The following is a 17,543-nucleotide window of genomic DNA, read 5'->3' as shown; positions in this document are numbered from 1 at the left end:
TCGTTCCAATGCCCTTCAAATAAAGGCATTTTAATGATATGAAGAGTGCCGTGGTCCTCCTTTCTTTTTGTTGACCAATTTACCCCTTCTACCAAAGAGCACCTTCTATTTACAAAGACCTACTATTGTGGACTCTAGCAGCTCTCCATTTTTTTCTACAAAATCTTCATTGTAGTTAAAAGAAAAAATTACAGACCACTACAAAAACTCCTTCCTTGGATTTTCTTTCACTTGTTTAATCCTGTCTAATCCTCCAACAATGTTTAATGTACAGCTAAAAAGTGTCATTACCCCATGCTTCATATTTAGTACGTTACAAAACACTAATATTAAAACATAAAAAATGTGTTGACTAAGTTATTATTAGAATGCAGCCAAACATAGAAAATTGACAAAAATTGTAGTAAAATATAAAAATCTAGAAGTATAAATAGAAATTTGGTCCATTGACTTGGTTGTTATAATATTATTTACATATTAGATGTATTATTTCATACCGTTATGCATTTTCGACTTCAAAAGCTCACTGTTACTACAAACAAATAGCATATTCATTGTTAGATGGAAAAATGAGTTGCTCAATGCATTGACTCAACAAAAAATAGGCTAACAAAACATGTTTAACGTAAAAAGTAGCATGTTCCCTTTTTTTGCTTACTGAAAATAAATATGAAAGTTTAGGGCAACAGAGTAAAGCAAATATCTCAAGACAGCAGTATCAACAAAACATCAGAAAATTCGACTACAATTGTATGAGAGCCATTACAAGTAGGCTACAAAATGAATATACAAAGGCACAGATTACAAGGTCATAGGGTATCATGTCCAGCGGTCTGGAAAATGCATTCAAAGACAGAGAACAGAAGAGAGGGTAAACAGGCAAAGCTGCTGTTTTTAAAAACAGAAAACTGTGAGACAGGCGAGAATCCATACTGACAAGTTAGGGGCCCTGTTGCCATAGGGCGGCAGGTAGCCTAGCTGTTAAGAGTGTTGGGCCAATAACCAAAAGGTCTTTAGTTCGAATCCCCGAGCCGACAAGATGACAAAATCTGTCGATGTGCCCTTGAGCAAGGCACTTAACCCTAATTGCGCCTATAAGCGTCTGCTAAGTGACTAAAATGTAAATGGTTACACCAGGGACTCAAGGCTCTCTGCCGTGCTGGCGGTGCCCCCTGGGACCGTTCCGTTGTTGTCTGAGGACTGGAGCATCCTCTCGTCCTCCTGTGTGCCCACCAGACTCAGCATGGCTTTGTATAGGAACTGATACTGCTCCTGAATGAGAAATGGAATAGAGAAACTGTGCTGTTGAAGGGAGAATGCTTTGACACAAAATGGCCACTGTGCATCAAGCAGGTACAGTCAGTGCTTCAGATTGACTTACAACATCAGTGAAGGTCCTGGGCCTCATGAGGTTGAACATCTTGGCCACCTGGTACACGTCCACAGAGCTCTCTGCCTCTAGTTGGCACACCAGAGTAGACAGGGCACAGAAGGTTCCCGCAGTAACACCGCCAACCCTACAAAATCAGACCCACGCCTTGTGGTAGTAAAACTGACCTTATCTAGGGTGTCCAATTAAAAACTATTTTCTAAATGAATATGTTAATTGTGTAGATACTCCTCAAAAGATCATGTGTCTATCATAATCCATTCAAAAGTTATTGGCGTTTGTACCCTTGTAGGCTAATGCGACTAAATCAATGGAGGACAGAGAAAGGAAGTGGTAAAAAAAAAAGGAAAATTGCATCGTGTCAGCTGGGCTGGATTCTGTGCAAGAATTAAGGCTACTGGCTACCTGACAGGCTCACTTTCCCGTTGCACTTGTAATCTTCTCGAATCCGCAAGACATAAAACAATATAGAGGTAATATCGATTTTGAGACATGTATTTTCATATTCTAGTAATAGCTTTTCCTATTCATTCAAAATCCCTGTTATTTTTCAAAGATTTCTCACAAAAAAAAGCCTATCTGTGAAATATTGAGCATGTGCCAAGCTTTCTATTTTCAAAGCCTTTTACATTTAATTCAACTTGTGTCATGCTAATTTAGCTTTTTGCGACCCGCGGAAAAATCTTTGAAGACAAGGACCACAAAATGTAAAATCCTCAAGTCGTTACGAGAAACCTGCACTACTATGTCAACAGATATGTCAAATGATAGGTTCAAAAGGCTTCTTAACAGCTTCTATCCCCAAGCCATAAGACTCCTGAACAGCTACCTGGACTATGTGCATTGACCCCCCCACCCCCATTTTTACACTGCTGCTACTGTATGTTTATTATCTATGCATAGTCACTTTACCTACATGTACATATTACCTCGGGTATCCTGTGCCCCCCCCCCCCTCCCAATAGCATTGCTACTGTTATTTTATTGTTAATTATTATTATTTATTTTTTTATTCAAATTTTTACTTCAGTTTATTTTAGTAAATAATTTATGAACACCTTTTTTTAATTGCATTGTTGGTTAAGGGCTTGTAAGTAAGCATTTCACTAAGGTGTATTTGATGCATGTGACAAATACAATTTGATTTGAAAAGAGGTCGGTGCTTATTATCCAACATATTAGGTTATGAAATCCGAATTCTTGGATATAATGTTAATGATATGTTAGAGAAAGACCCCACTGAATGATTCAAAACATGAATAATCATATTTACCTTGGTAAAATGTATTTTGTAACAATAGGAAGTTAAAATTAATCTCCAAAGTGTGTCGTCACCCATTATGGGCAGAGTGGGTGAAGCCCTACCTTGTATATCTTAAGGGCTCCCGAGTGGTGCAGTGGTCTAAGGTACTGCATCTCAGTGCTAGAGGCGTCACTACAGACTCTGGTTCGATTCCAGGCTGTATCACAACCGGACGTGATTGGGAGTCCCATAGGGCGGTGCACAATTGGCCCAGCGTCGCCCGGGTTAGCGTTTGGCCATCATTGTAAATACGAATTTGTTCTTAACTGACCTGCCTAGTTAAATAAAGGTTAAAGAAATACAAAAATGTAAACTCTTGCCATATTAGCCAAGGGCTACGCCAAACTAGAGTACAGAGCACTAATCCTGTAAGTCTTTAGTGAACCTTTACAGTGTTGTCTGTGGTTAAAGCAGAGAATTAAGCACCCTTAGAAGAGCATTAACCTTTTAACAGGCAGCTCAACCCAGGGATTGAGCTCATTTTGACCACCAATTTTAAATTAAATTAAACCTATGAAATTTGTTTGGCATATTTTATCATCTTGTGGTTTTCATTATCAGATTCCCATATATTTTTAAACATGCATTCAAAGATGGAAGTGAACTTGAGCAAAATCAAACCTCATTTAACACAATTGTTTTGTACAAATTGTGTATGAAATGGGAAATTATAATGTAAATGTTGTTGACCTGTTAAACATAATTTAAGAATGATTAAATGACGAATATGTTGTTGTTTTACAATTTTAGGAACTCTTAAAAAATATGCTCTACCAGGGTGAAAGAGTTGTCCATTAAGCTAGACTACAGTGCATTCGGAAAGTATTCAGACCCCTTCACTTTGTCCACATTTTGTTATGTTACAGCCTTATTCTAAAATTGATTAAATTGTTTTTTTCCCTCATCAATCTACACACAATACCTCATAATGGCAAAGCAAAAACATGTTTAAAAAAAAATAAAAATGCTAATTTATTCAACAACAAAAAAAAGCAAATATCACATTTATATAAGTATTCAGACCCTTACTCAGTACTTTGTTGAAGCACCCTTGCTAGTGATTACAGCATCAAGTCTTCTTGTGTATGATGCTACAAGCTTGGCACATCTGTATTTGGGGAGTTTCTCCCATTCTTCTCTGCAGATTCTCTCAAGCTCTGTCACAGGTTGGATGGAGAGTGTCGCTGCACAGTTATTTTTAGGTCTCTCCAGAGATGTTCAATCGGGTTCAAGTCCAGGCTCTGGCTGGGCCACTCAAGGACATTCAGAGACTTGTCCCGAAGCCACTCCAGCATTGTCTTGGCTGTGTGCTTAGGGTCGTTGTCCTGTTGGAAGGTGAACCTTCACCCCAGTCTGAGGTCCTGAGCGCTCTGGAGTAGGTTTTCATCAAGGATCTCTCAGTACTTTGTTCTGTTCATCTTTTCCTCAAACCTGACTAGTCTCCCAGTCCCTGCTGCTGAAAAATATCCCCACAGCATGATGCTGCCACCACTATGCTTCACCGTAGGGATGGTGCCAGGTTTCCTCCAGATGTGCGCTTGGCATTCAGGCCAAGAGAATCTTATTTATCATGGAATGAGAGTCTTTAGTTGCCTTTTGGCAAACTCCAAGCGGGCTGTCATGAGCCTTTTACTGAGGACTGGGTTCCGTCTGGCTACTCTAACAAAGGCCTGATTGGTGGAGTGCTGCATAGATGGTTGTCCGACTGGAAGGTTCTCCCATCGCCACAGAGGAACTCTAAAGCTCTGTCAAAGTGACCATTGGGTCACCTCCCTGACCAAGGCCCTTCTCCCCCGATTGCTCAGTTTGGCCAGGTGGCCAGCTCTACGAAGTCTTGGTGGTTCCAAACTTCTTCCATTTAAGAATGATGGAGGCTACTGTGTTCTTGGGGACATTGGCTTGATTTTTGCTCTGGCATGCTTTGTTGGTGGGACCTTATATGGTGGGACCAATGGTGGGACCTTACATAGACAGGTGTGTGCCTTTCCAAATCATGTCCAGTCAATTGAATTTACCAAAGGTGGACTTGAATCAAGTTGTAAAAACATCTCAAGGATGATCAATGGAAACAGGATGTACCTGAGCTCAATTTAGAGTCTCATGGCAAAGGGTCTGAATACTGATGTAAAAAAGGTATGTTTTTTTTATTTAATACATTTGCAAACATTTCTAAAAACCAATTTTTCCTTTGTCATTATGGGGTATTGTGTGTAGACTGCTGAGGATTTGTATTTATTTAATCAATTTTAGAAAAAAGGCTAACGTAACAAAATGTGGAAAAAGTCAAGATGTCTGAATACTTTCTGAAGGCACTATGTAGTTTTTTGGGTGACGCGACCAAATTCACATAGAAATGTGAGTTATAGATATTTCATTGTCATTGACAGCAAGTGTAAGAAGCGGTAGATATGTTCTATGTGAGCTATTTCTATGCTCCCTTTCCCAAGTTCCGTTTTTGCATCTTTTACTTTCGGTTTTGTACACCAGCTTCAAACAGCTGAAAATACAATATTTTTGGTTATGGAAAATATATTTCACAGAGGTTAAGATTGTACAATGATTCTCTACATAATGACTGCTTGTTTTATCCATTGTCCATTATTACTAGCTTTGACTTAAAACCATTCCTTTAAAGGTGTACTACGCAGAAATAGCACAGCCATTTCCTGGTTGCTAAAATTAGAATAGTTGGCCTAATTTCAGTTTATGTGACAAATATTGTCATGGGATTTTTTTGGTCTGAAACAATACAAAATTCCTTTCAAATCCATATTATTATTCACTATCTGCTTGTTATTTTCAATATGTTTCACAATATCATTCATGTCAAGTCAATTTACTGGTATTCTTATCATATAAACTGTAAAAAAATTAATTTACATGCATTCTCATATTTTGACACACAAATTGATCATATCAGTCCTCATTTAACTAGGCCTTTCTTCCATTATGAGTAAATGAAGCAGACATAATGTAAATTCAAGTATCATATTTTTAGATGATTTAAAAAGTCTATCCAAATTCCAATACATTTCTTTACTTTAATTGGGAAACTCATCCGGCTGGTTGAGATATTTGTGATGCATTATCTATCAAAGTTGTCATGCAAACAAATTCTTCATTTATAGCCTATACTGAGGATAAATACACATACAATTTGTATTGGTGTGCCAGTTATAAAGGCTTAAGACAGGATTGTCTAAATAGGCCTGGATCAGTACAGTGTTTCAGTTCCAATAAATATTAAGAGTATTGCACATTTGGACATATCTTCTTATCCTCTTAGGTTAAGGTCTCAGAGTTGATCATCTTGAATGTATTAACAGAAAAGAGAGGGAAAAATGTGTTTCAAGAGTATTGAGATGACTCAAGATAGAGTACATGCCTGAGTGCCAAATAGTTGGGGGATGCACTTTTGGGACTTTTCCATTTGTTCCAGGTTTGGAGTGGACATGACCTTATTTCACAGATGCATAATCAATCATCAATCAGTAAATCAATAGAGAAGTCTTACTGGTCGTGGACCACCGTGGGGCCCTCCTTGGAGGAGCTCTCCTCCTTCACCAGGCTGAGCAGCTCAAAGGTGCTGCTGATAGGGCTGTCTGGGTTGGGCCACTGCGGTGCCCGGTAGTGCCTCACCTCCAGAACATAGTCATCCTGGCCCAGAGAGAGACAACAACACACAATTACAGAGAAAGTGTTTGTGTGTTCTAGGGTTGCACATTTTGGGGAATATTCAGAAGTGGAAACTTTCCGTGGGAGTTAATGGGAATATATGCAAATTAATATTAATAACATTTAAATGTAGATGTTTTTTGCATTGGATATATTTACTATATCATATGGAGACAGAAACATAAACCTTTTACCTTAAGTAGACATAATTGCAAATGATTAAATCCTTCCAATAGAAATAAAAATAAAAACGATTTAGTATGAATTGAACTTTAATTAAATGAGTTGACTCTTCACATGATGATTTCACTGAACAACAAAAGAAAGGGAATATTGAATGATCCGCAATGATCCATCGCATCTCCCAAAAACGTTATCAACATACATCTGTAAAATGATAGTCTAGAAACTAAAGCTTTGGTTGTCTTCCTCTCATGCTTCTATGTCTTCTCCCTGAACCTCCTTAATGTCCACCTCTTGAACGTCAGACTCTGAGGCCTCATCTTCACTGTCACTTTCCAACCTTGTTGAGGATGGCTCGTTGTCAGGCTCAAAAAGCCTCAAATTTGCCCGGATGGCAACCAATTGTTCAATCCTTGTATTGGTTAGCCTGTTGCATGCTTTGGTGTGTGTGTTCCCAAACAAGGACCAGTTGCGCTCTGACGCGGCTGATGTTGGTGGGATTTGGAGGATGATGGCGGCAACAGGGGAAAGAACCTCAGATCCAAAGTCCTTTCCACCAGGTGGCTGATGAGATATGTTGGTATGACTGCCATATTGCATCTCCATTCCAAAGCCCTTGCTTGGAAGTGTACTTCGCCAGACTGCCAAGAACCCTGCCCTCATCCAGGCCAAGGTGGTGAGACATGGTAGTGATTACACCATAAGCCTTGTTGATCTCTGCACCAGACAGGATGCTCTTGCCAGCATACTTTGGGTCCAACATGTACGCTGCAGCGTGTATGGGCTTCAGGCAAAAGTCTTCACGCTTTTTGATGTATTTCAGAACTGCAGTTTCCTCTGCTTGGAGCAACAGTGAAGTGGGCAGGGCAGTACGGATTTCTTCTCTTACATCTGCAAGCAGAGTCTGAACATCAGACAGGATGGCATTGTCTCCCTCAATCCATGCAATGGCTACTGCTATAGGTTTCAGGAGTTTCAGGCTGCTTACCACTCTCTTCTAAAATACATCATCCAGGAGGATCCTCTTGATGGGGCTGTCCATATCAGCAGACTGTTATATGGCCATTTCTTGGAGAGACTCCTTCCCCTCCAGGGCAGCTTCAATGTAGTGCTCTTATTCTTCTCACTTTGCTTGGTGAGGTAGATTGCTGCTATAACTTGACGACCCTTCACACACCTAACCATTTCCTTGGCTCTCTTGTAGAGTGTATCCATTGTTTTCAGTGCCATGATGTCCTTGAGGACCAGATTCAATGCATGAACAGCACAGCCAATGGGTGTGATGTGAGGTCATTACTCCTCCACTTTAGACCAAGCATCCTTCATGTTCACAACATTGTCTGTCACCAGTGCAAATACCTTCTGTGGTCCAAGGTCATTGATGAGCACCTTCAGCTCATCTGCAACGTAGAGAGTGGTGTGTCTGTTGTCCCTTGTGTCTGTGCTCTTGTAGAATACTGGTTGAGGGGTGGAGATAATGTAGTTCATTATTCCTTGCCTATGAACATTCGACCACCCATCAGTGATGATTGCAATTCAGTCTGACTTCTCTATGATTTGCATGACCTTCACTTGAACTCTGCATCCAGCAAATGAGTAGATAAAGCATGTCTGGTTGGAGGGGTTTATGCTGGGTGAAAAACATTCAGATATCTCTTCCAAATCACAATGCCTGTAAGCATCAGAGGTGAACCAGTTGCATACACAGCTCGAGCAAGACATTCAATAGCATTTCTCTGACTACGTTCCTCCATTGAGTAAAAAAAAAACCTTCTGATTCCAGGAGGACCATGAGATGTTGCTATCGATAAGGTGTCTGAATCTTCATTTTCACCTCAAATAGAAGTAGAGGGTCTTTTGTCAGAGGTTGTTTGTTGTGAGCGCTGAGGGAACTTTATGCACTTGGCCAGATGATTCTGCATCTTTGTTGCATTCTTCACATATGATTTGGTGCAGAATTTGCATAGGTACACATATTTTCCTTCTACAATAGCTGCAGTGAAATGTCTCCACACATCAGATAGTGCCCGTGGCATTTTCTTGTAAAGATTACAAAAAATATAACAAATACAATTCCAAGTACAGATAAATAGTTAAGCAGTTAGATTAAACAACTCCTTTGTAAGATAAATTTTTTTAAATGAAACATGTATGGAAACAGGTGAATTAACACTCCTCAGTTAGCAGGCTCAAGCAAGCAAAAACCCACATGGCAGCAAAAACTAACCAGCAGAAATTGTTAGCAATTTGGAAATTATTTAAACACACTTTGCTGTAGGCTACTATTTACTAGTTACCAAAAAATCATGTCATAAAATATATTCACCCCACCCAGTATTGTAATCAAAACTTACCAGAAAGCATGTAGTACTTGGCTCAGACAGTGTAGTAGTGTGGGCTCAATAGCATCTCATTAGTGTGCAAGATCTTGAGAATCAGCTGTCCATGTGATGGAAGAGTGCACTGCACATGTGATGGAAGAATGCACTGTGCATGCAGAGGGCCGCAATTCCATTGAATTGGGGATAGTTTAATCAAAATATGCCACAAGACCTAGAATTGCCTTATGTGTATCCCACAAAAAAGGTTCACTGTTATAAGCTAACATTTTTAATGAATTTAAGCAAAATTCCCCAAATTTCAGGGCTTAACTTTCCATGGAAAATGTCCGGAAAAATTCTGGAAATTTACCGGAAAGTTTCGGAACCTTTGCAACCCTAGTGTGTTCACTATATATAGAAAGGTATGTGGACGCCCCTTCAAATTAGTGGGTTTGGCCATTTCTGCCACACCAATTGCTGACAGGTGTATACAATTGAGCACACAGCCGTGCAATCTCCATAGACAAACCCTGGCAATAGAATGGCCTTACTGAGGAGCTCAGTGACTTTCAACATGGCACTGTCATAGGATGCCACCTTTCCAACAAGTCAGTTCGTCAAATTTCTGCCCTGCTAGAGCTGCCGTGGTCAACTGTAAGTGCTGTTTTTGTGAAGTGGAAACGTCTAGGAGCAACAACGGCTCAGCCGCGAAGTGGTAGGCCACATACCTCACAGAACGGGACCGCCGGTTGCACCACTCACTACCGAGTTCCAAACTGCCTCTGGAAGCAAAGTCAGCACAATAACTGTTCATCATCTAGCAGTCTGACGGATTAATCTGGGTTTGACGGATGCCAGGAGAACGCTACCTGCCCAAATGTATAGTGCCAACTGTAAAGTTTGGTGGAGGAGTAATAATGGTCTGTGGCTATTTTTTATGGTTCGGGCTAGGCCCATTAGTTCCAGTGAAGGGAAATCTTAACGCTACAGCATACAATGACATTCTAGACGATTCTGTGCTTCCAAATTTGTGGCAACAGTTTGGGGAAGGTCCTTTCCTGTTTCAGGATGACAATGTCCCTGTGCACAAAGTGAGGTCCATACAGAAATGGCTTGTCGAGATTGGTGTGGAAGAGTTTGACTGGCCTGCACAGAGCCCTAACCTCAACAAACACCTTTGGGATGAATTGGAACGCCGACTGCGAGCCAGGCCTAATCGCCCAACATCAATGCCCGACCTCACTAATGCTCTTGTGGCTGAATTGAAGCAAGTCCCTGCAGCAATTATTATTATTTTTTCTCGTATACATTTTAATCTCACTTTCTATCTACCAAGGTCCTAACATCTCCAATCCAAAAATAAATATATAACCGTCTTCCTATTTCGCAACAAAGCCTCTTCACTAATGCTGCTAAACATACCCTCGTAAAACTGACTATCCTACCGATCCTTGACTTCAGCGATGTCATTTACAAAATAGCCTTTAACACTCTACTCAGCAAATTAGATGTAGTCTATCACAGTGCCATCCGTTTTGTCACCACAGCCCTATATACTACCCACTACTGCGACCTGTATGCTCTCATTGGCTGGCCCTCGCTACATATTCATCGCCAAACCCACTGGCTCCAGGTCATCTATAAGTCTTTGCTAGGTAAAGCCCTGCCTTATCTCAGCTCACTGGTCACCATTGCAACACGCGCTCCAGCAGGTTTATGTCACTGGTCATCCCCAAAGCCAACTCCTCCTTTGGCCGCCTTTCCTTCCAGTTCTCTGCTGCCAATGACTGGAACAAATTGCAAAAATCACTGAAGCTGGAGACTCATATCTCCCTCACTAACTTTAAGCATCAGCTGTCAGAGCAGCTTACCAATCACTGCACCTGTACACAGCCCATCTGTAAATAGCCCACCCAACTACCTCATCCCCCATATTATTATTTATTTTTGCTCTTTTGCACCCCAGTATTTCTACTTGCACATCATCATCTGCAAATCTATCACTCCAGTGTTAATGCTAAATTGTAATTATTTCACCACTATGGCCTATTTATTGCCTTACCTCCCTAATCTTACTACATTTGCACACACTGTATATAGATTTTTGTATTGTGTTATTGACTGTACGTTTGTTTATCCCATGTGTTGTTGTTTTTGTCGCACTGCTTTGCTTTATCTTGGCCAGGTCACAGTTGTAAATGAGAACTTGTTCTCAACTGGCCTACCTGGTGAAATAAAAAAAATATAAAAAAAGACATGTTCCAACATCTAGTGGACAGCCTTCCTAGAAGAGTGGAGGCTGTTATAGCAGCAAAAGGGGGACCAACTCCATATTAATGCCCTGATTTTGGAATGAGATGTTCGACAAGCAGGTGTCCACATACTTTTGGTCATGTAGTGCATGTGTGCGCACGTGTGCGCCCGCGTGTGCGTGCATTGCCTGTGTGTGCGCGCGTGCGTATGTGTTGACAGTATTCCAGTGATTGGTGGTGCAGATGGCCTGGTCTAAACTGTGTGAAAAATAACAGCTGTGCTCCATTGAGGCATGGGGAATGTGTATTGAATTTCCACTCTTTTCACTGGCCATTTGGTTTCAGCATGGGCTAAGATCCAGGAAGATATAAGCAGAACAACTCCAGGGAATAAGCATTTCCTTGTTGCTATATATTACCTCTGTGTATCAATTCAGTGGTTTAATGGTTGTTTGGGTATAGACACAGTGTTAACATTTGATGAGCACTAGCGACTGGTCCATAGTGTCTGGTCCATAGTGACTGGTCCATTCTATGAAGCTGATCTTTTTGTTATGATCCCACAGTCTGTGGCTGATCTCCCAATCTCCAATGGAGTTAGTCTGTTCTATGTAGTTGATCAAGTTAGTGTGACTAATCTTACTTATCAAGCTGATCTCCCTGGTTTTACTGATCACCCTCAGCTGATCTCCCTGGTTTTAAAGATCTCCCTCAGCTGATCTCCCTGGTCTGAGCTGATCTCCCTGGTCTGAGCTGATCTCCCTGGTCTGAGCTGATCTCCCTCAGCTGATCTCCCTGGTCTTACTGATCTCCCTCAGCTGATCTCCCTGGTCTTACTGATCTCCCTCAGCTGATCTCCCTGGTCTTACTGATCTCCCTCAGCTGATCTCTCTGGTCTTACTGATCTCCCTCAGCTGATCTCCCTGGTCTTACTGATCTCCCTCAGCTGATCTCCCTGGTCTTACTGATCTCCCTCAGCTGATCTCGCTAGTCTTACTGATCTCCCTCAGCTGATCTCCCTGGTCTTACTGATCTCCCTCAGCTGATCTCTCTGGTCTTACTGATCTCCCTCAGCTGATCTCCCTGGTCTTACTGATCTCCCTCAGCTGATCTCCCTGGTCTTACTGATCTCCCTCAGCTGATCTCCCTGGTCTTACTGATCTCCCTCAGCTGATCTCTCTGGTCTTACTGATCTCCCTCAGCTGATCTCCCTGGTCTTACTGATCTCCCTCAGCTGATCTCTCTGGTCTTACTGATCTCCCTCAGCTGATCTCCCTGGTCTTACTGATCTCCCTCAGCTGATCTCCCTGGTCTTACTGATCTCCCTCAGCTGATCTCACCTGTGTAGCCTCCAGGACGTAGTGCTGCACCACCAGCATCTCCTCGTTGGCCAGACACATGTGGTTCTCGCTCCGCAGGGTCACTGTGAATGCCTCACAGCTGATTGGCTGCTCCTTGCGGGGCCAGTACACGTATGGCTCCTCCCCCTCTGCCTGAGAACACAGATGTGGTAAGGACTTCCTGTTTGAGGCACAAAATGGCTGCCATGCATACATCAGAGGTTTTGAGACCAGGACGACAGATAGATACCCACCAGGCTTGGTGTTCCCGGCAGTGTGACTATGACCTGAGCGTTGTGATCCCAGATCATCCTCCAGAAGTCTGTCACCGTGCCGGCCAGCGGGTTTTGGGTCACGATGAACTCAGTGCTCTGCCGGTACCCCTGGGGAACACAACCGGTGGTAGAACATTGAGACCTGAATCCGATCGCCAATTTGGACAGGAAACCAAAAGTGAAATTTACTGGAAATGTGTTACTATGTGTAACTATGTAGTTAGTATCTGTCACTGTGACTCTTCTATCTAGAATGGTTGGGTTCTTACCGTGAGGTATGAGGCGTTGATGTAGTCTGATGTAGTTTCTCCCGCCACTGTGGACAGACAAACCCGTGACCTTTCAACTGGAGACAAAGCCACACGTTGTTAAACTTCTTTATAAGGTATACAGAATGTAATTTTGTAGAATATTACTATTAGAATGGTTAGCTTTATCAGAGCGGCATTACTAAACCATTACCATTGCTTTACCTACATAACATGATTTTGTCAGACATTTGCCTTAAACCAAACAAGAACAAAATGTGCCTCAAGGTTCATGCTCTCAAATAACTTCTTTGCTTTTATTTTTTTAGAACAATTTTAGTTAGGAGGGGTTAAAGTGTGCAGGCATTTTGCTAAATGTTCCATTGAAAGTGACAATGTTGAGGTTGAGTGCTGGTATAAATCCAACCTGAAATGTAAAAAAGGTCTCATTATCTACACTGTTCACAGTCGTGGTGGATGCTGTTCCAAGGTTAAGAAGAGAGGAGGTTTTAAAAGTGCTGGAACCTTTCAACGTATGAACAAACCTGTCTGTAACTCACCGGGTATTAAAGAGGAGTTTCTGTTCTTCTCTCTGTTACACTCTTTCAGGGCTGCTGAGTAGTCGCACTGTATGGCATTGGACGAGGATATCAGCTGCAATCACATTGGAACCAAGGCGCAGATTAACTGTTAGTATTTAACAATGTGCCAGCGGTTGTACCTGCTCTTTTCAGAGGACAAAGAAAGACAACCGATAGACTTATTGTTCTCCAAATGTATGTTTTACTTTTAGTTCTGCCCTTTATGCCCTACTGGAGTTCTTATGGAAAGTTTACCATTGTACATCTACAGTAAATGTAAATACTAGCACTATGACTTGTTAATAGCATATGTCATTACCTTAAACTGTTTCTCTAGCTGCGTCCTGCCGGAGGGCCCTGGGGTCAGGAGGTCGTTGACGTAGCTGTGGATGCGGCTGGAGGGAACCTCCGTCTCCTTACCCAAGATGGCCTCCACTAGAGCATCATGGATGAACACATACTGCTCCTGAATGCACAGGGAAAGTAGGGGTTGAAAGCCTTAGTTGGCTGTTGACATTCATACTGTTCTGGTAAGGTGACAGGACAACTAATCTTACTGTAGTGGATCCACTGTTTTCTTGTTGGTATCAGACCTGGGTTCAAATAGTATTCTTTCAAATTATTTAGACGCATTTGATGGAGCTTTCCATTTGATGGAGCTTTCCATTTGATGGAGCACCAACAGAACAGTCCCAAAAGTGCAAACCCCGCCCATCTGGACTGAGCTCTCACCTCTGTCTGTACCAGGTAGTTCCTCTGTGTGCGGATGTGTTTGAGGAAGCCCATGATGTTGACCGTGCCCTCTTCTTTGATCTGCTTCAGCATGCTATCCAACACTATGTAGGTTCCAGTCCTGCCAACCCCCGCACTGGAAACACACACACAAGAGAGGTTCACAATATATTCTGAATCCTGGTATTTCAATTTCCACTTTAGTTCTCTATGAAATAACGTTCCATGTTGAACTTATCAGCTGGACAAGGTGAAAGTGGCTGTTAAGTGATATAATGGAGGACCATGTCCATTCTATTCTATTTCTATGCTGGTCGGAATGTAAATGTACTTCCTGAATTGAAACATTCACGTATAGAAGAAGACATCTTTTTATTGACTGAATTTAAATGGAATATCAGCTGAAACAAATGGCCTTGATTTTAAAGCTGTTCTATACATTCTACATATCGATGTATATACACATGTTCATTCTATATCTATGGCCTCTTACCTGCAGTGCACTACGATAGGCCCCATGTCATCCGTCCTGGCTTTGGAGGACTTCTGGACGAAGGTGAGCACGGGCAGAGTGTACTCGGGGACGCCCATGTCTGGCCACTGAGTGTAGTGGTACTGGGTCACGGTCCGCTCGTTAATCCGCCCCTTCAGAGAAACCTGGGGGTTGGTGGGAGGAAACAGGAAGTGGTAAGCAGGATGGGACACAAAATGGCTGTCAATGTGACACTTGGGATTCGTAGTTCCATAATAAATGTTCAGAAGTAGTAATGAGGCAGCACTTTAACTAACTTGGAGGGGAGGTGCAACCGAGGTAGAAGATATAGTGAGGAAGTAGAGGTTAAACTATTAATGAGAGGTAAATGTGATGTAAATAGTGTGACCTCTGACCTTTTTGACCTTGGTGTTCCTGAGGGTGAAGGTTCTCTGGGTGTAGTGGGCCAGAACCTTACTGCTCTTCACCGTCACCAGGAAACCACCGTACTCTTCCTGGCTCTCCAGGGGCCAGTACTGGTCACACTTCCTCTGACATACATGACCAAACACTTTAGAATAATTTCATGAATAAACATGAATAAACTATTTATGAACTATTACTAAATATGTTCAAGCATTAAAACACTTCAGCATTTACAGCATGTATAAGCAGTTATAATGGCCCTGGTTTCTCACCCGTCCCTTCTCTACCAAGTTGGTAATCATGATGATGACGCCCACGTTCTGTTCCCACACCATCCTCCAGAAGTCCTCGGTGCTGGACTTGAGAGGGCCCTGGGCTGCGATGTAGGCCCTGGACTTGTTGAAACCCTGTGGAGGGTAGGGAGGGAGGGAGGCAAAGAGAAAGAGTGAACAACAGATTAGCTACTGATACATCAACAAGGCATTTGCCCTCATAACAAATCAAATCAAATTGTATTTGTCACTTGCTTCGTCAACAACAGGTGTAGACTAACAGTGAAATGCTTACTTAAAGGTCCTTTTCTACTATTGCGCACAGAGAGAAATGCAAGAGAATTGCTTACGTCAACGTAGTTTGCGTTAATGTAATCTCCACTCTTCCCATCTTTGTCAGCCTGGGTTGAGAGTCTTACTCGGCTGTGGTCATCTAGGAGTAGAGGAGGAAAGATAAGCTGGGTGCATTCAAGAATGTATGTGCGTGTACATGTGTTTGAAGGTGCATGTTTGACTAACAGGCCAGGATATTGATGTATCGGTTCTTGTTCTTGTTGTCTGGATGGTTGGAGCCGTCTGCGGTGACACCCAGGTCCACCGTGCACGCCTGCACCTCCTAAAAAAAAAATCCCACCATCCTTTTACTACGCAGTCAAACTAAAATGTGTCATCATGCACAACAAAAATGTCAACATGGGCAGCTGGAAATGTGGCGAACATCTACACGCGACTACTACAGAAAAAAAGGGAGACGTAGCTTACCTCATAACACTCTTTCAATATCTAACGGGGAGGGGGAATGCAAAAAGCACAGCAATGAAATTTCATGACACATGGTTAGCAAAAAAACGTGCAAATAAATAACAAGAAAACAGTTTATGGGCAAATCTCAACTTCAAGACACTGTTTATGCGATCAACAGGATTCAGGCCATGTACCATGTTAATGTCCTTAGCTTTGACTTACAAACCTATGTTTGTGTTATTGACAACATTTACACATGTATGCATTTATACAGTACTGATAAAATGCCAAGCTAGGATTTATATGGTAAGCAATGGTAAATATGTAGTTTAACATGAGCAATCACTGCATAGTGTATTTTATTTTACCCTTATTTTACCAGGTAAGTTGACTTAGAACACATTCTGATTTACAGCAACGACCTGGGGAATAATTACAGGGGGGAGGAGAGGGGATGAATGAGCCAATTGGAAGCTTGGGATGATTAGGTTGTATGAGGGCCAGATTGGGAATTTAGCCAGGACAACTGGGTTAACACCCCTACTCATATGATAAGTGCCATGGGATCTTTAGTGACCACAAAGAGTCGGGACACCCGTTTAACGTCACATCTGAAAGACAGCACCCTACACAGGGCAATGTCCCCAATCACTGCCCTGGGGCATTAGGAATATTTTTTCGATCAGAGGAGAGTGTGCCTCCTACTGGCCAGCCAACACCACTTCCAGCAGTATCTGGTTTCCCATCCAGGGTCCGACCTGGACCAACTCTGCTTAGCTTCAGAGGCAAGCCAGCAGTGGGATGCAGGATGGTAGGCTGCTGGTGTAGAATGTGATATATTTGTAAGTCTCAGTGGTAAGGACAATAGACATGACTCCTCAGATGAATCTGGGCCAGAGACAAACAATATCATGTAGCATGAGACAGAGAGAGAGTGTGAGTTTGAATGGCCATCACAGTGCAAAGCCTCCCACAAGTTTCTGCATGCTTACCTTAAAATAATGACAGCCGCCGTGTAACATTGCAAAAGACACATAACAGTTTCACAAGAAGGCTACATACAGAAAAGCTAAATTAAAGACAGACAGTTGTAAAAATAAAACATGCTGCCAAGTAATACTAATAATTTCTGTCATAAACCATATCCTGTGAGAGAACTGAAGCAGAATTTGACAGCACACCTCAAACTCTCTGGAGAATGCATTGGTGTGGTGGAGCTCCTTCACGTGCTTGACAAACTGCTTCACTGGAAGGGCTTCATGTTTATCTAAAGGCAGAGAGAAAGGGTTTTATTGATATCATCCACAAAAGTATTTTATCAGAACAAAA

The 17,543-nt window shown here is 42.0% G+C and overlaps 1 protein-coding gene across 4 annotated transcripts in view; it reads right to left on the bottom strand.

Annotated features, from left to right (window-relative positions):
• Nucleotides 1-208: 208 nt before the first annotated feature.
• Nucleotides 209-17,543, bottom strand: part of LOC115192727 (receptor-type tyrosine-protein phosphatase zeta) — a 102,252-nt gene continuing 84,917 nt past the window's right edge. For 2 of the 4 annotated variants that reach the window (XM_029751520.1, XM_029751523.1), the window contains 16 exons: nucleotides 17,396-17,481; nucleotides 16,233-16,253; nucleotides 15,990-16,086; nucleotides 15,821-15,903; nucleotides 15,471-15,605; nucleotides 15,189-15,323; nucleotides 14,794-14,957; nucleotides 14,301-14,436; nucleotides 13,888-14,034; nucleotides 13,548-13,641; nucleotides 13,009-13,085; nucleotides 12,719-12,847; nucleotides 12,465-12,617; nucleotides 6,208-6,350; nucleotides 1,382-1,517; nucleotides 209-1,272 (listed from right to left, as the gene is read on the bottom strand). In XM_029751520.1, coding sequence (XP_029607380.1) covers nucleotides 1,129-1,272; nucleotides 1,382-1,517; nucleotides 6,208-6,350; nucleotides 12,465-12,617; nucleotides 12,719-12,847; nucleotides 13,009-13,085; nucleotides 13,548-13,641; nucleotides 13,888-14,034; nucleotides 14,301-14,436; nucleotides 14,794-14,957; nucleotides 15,189-15,323; nucleotides 15,471-15,605; nucleotides 15,821-15,903; nucleotides 15,990-16,086; nucleotides 16,233-16,253; nucleotides 17,396-17,481 — 1,880 coding nt within the window. In that variant the 3' untranslated portion in view covers nucleotides 209-1,128. The remainder of the gene's footprint in view (nucleotides 1,273-1,381; nucleotides 1,518-6,207; nucleotides 6,351-12,464; nucleotides 12,618-12,718; nucleotides 12,848-13,008; nucleotides 13,086-13,547; nucleotides 13,642-13,887; nucleotides 14,035-14,300; nucleotides 14,437-14,793; nucleotides 14,958-15,188; nucleotides 15,324-15,470; nucleotides 15,606-15,820; nucleotides 15,904-15,989; nucleotides 16,087-16,232; nucleotides 16,254-17,395; nucleotides 17,482-17,543) is intronic. The other 2 variants (XM_029751522.1, XM_029751521.1) reach the window with 2 other exon arrangements.

Source organism: Salmo trutta, chromosome 4, assembly GCF_901001165.1.
Source record: "Salmo trutta chromosome 4, fSalTru1.1, whole genome shotgun sequence".
In the NCBI taxonomy this organism is placed as follows: Eukaryota; Metazoa; Chordata; class Actinopteri; order Salmoniformes; family Salmonidae; genus Salmo; species Salmo trutta.
This window is presented reverse-complemented; position numbering and strand designations above follow the sequence as displayed.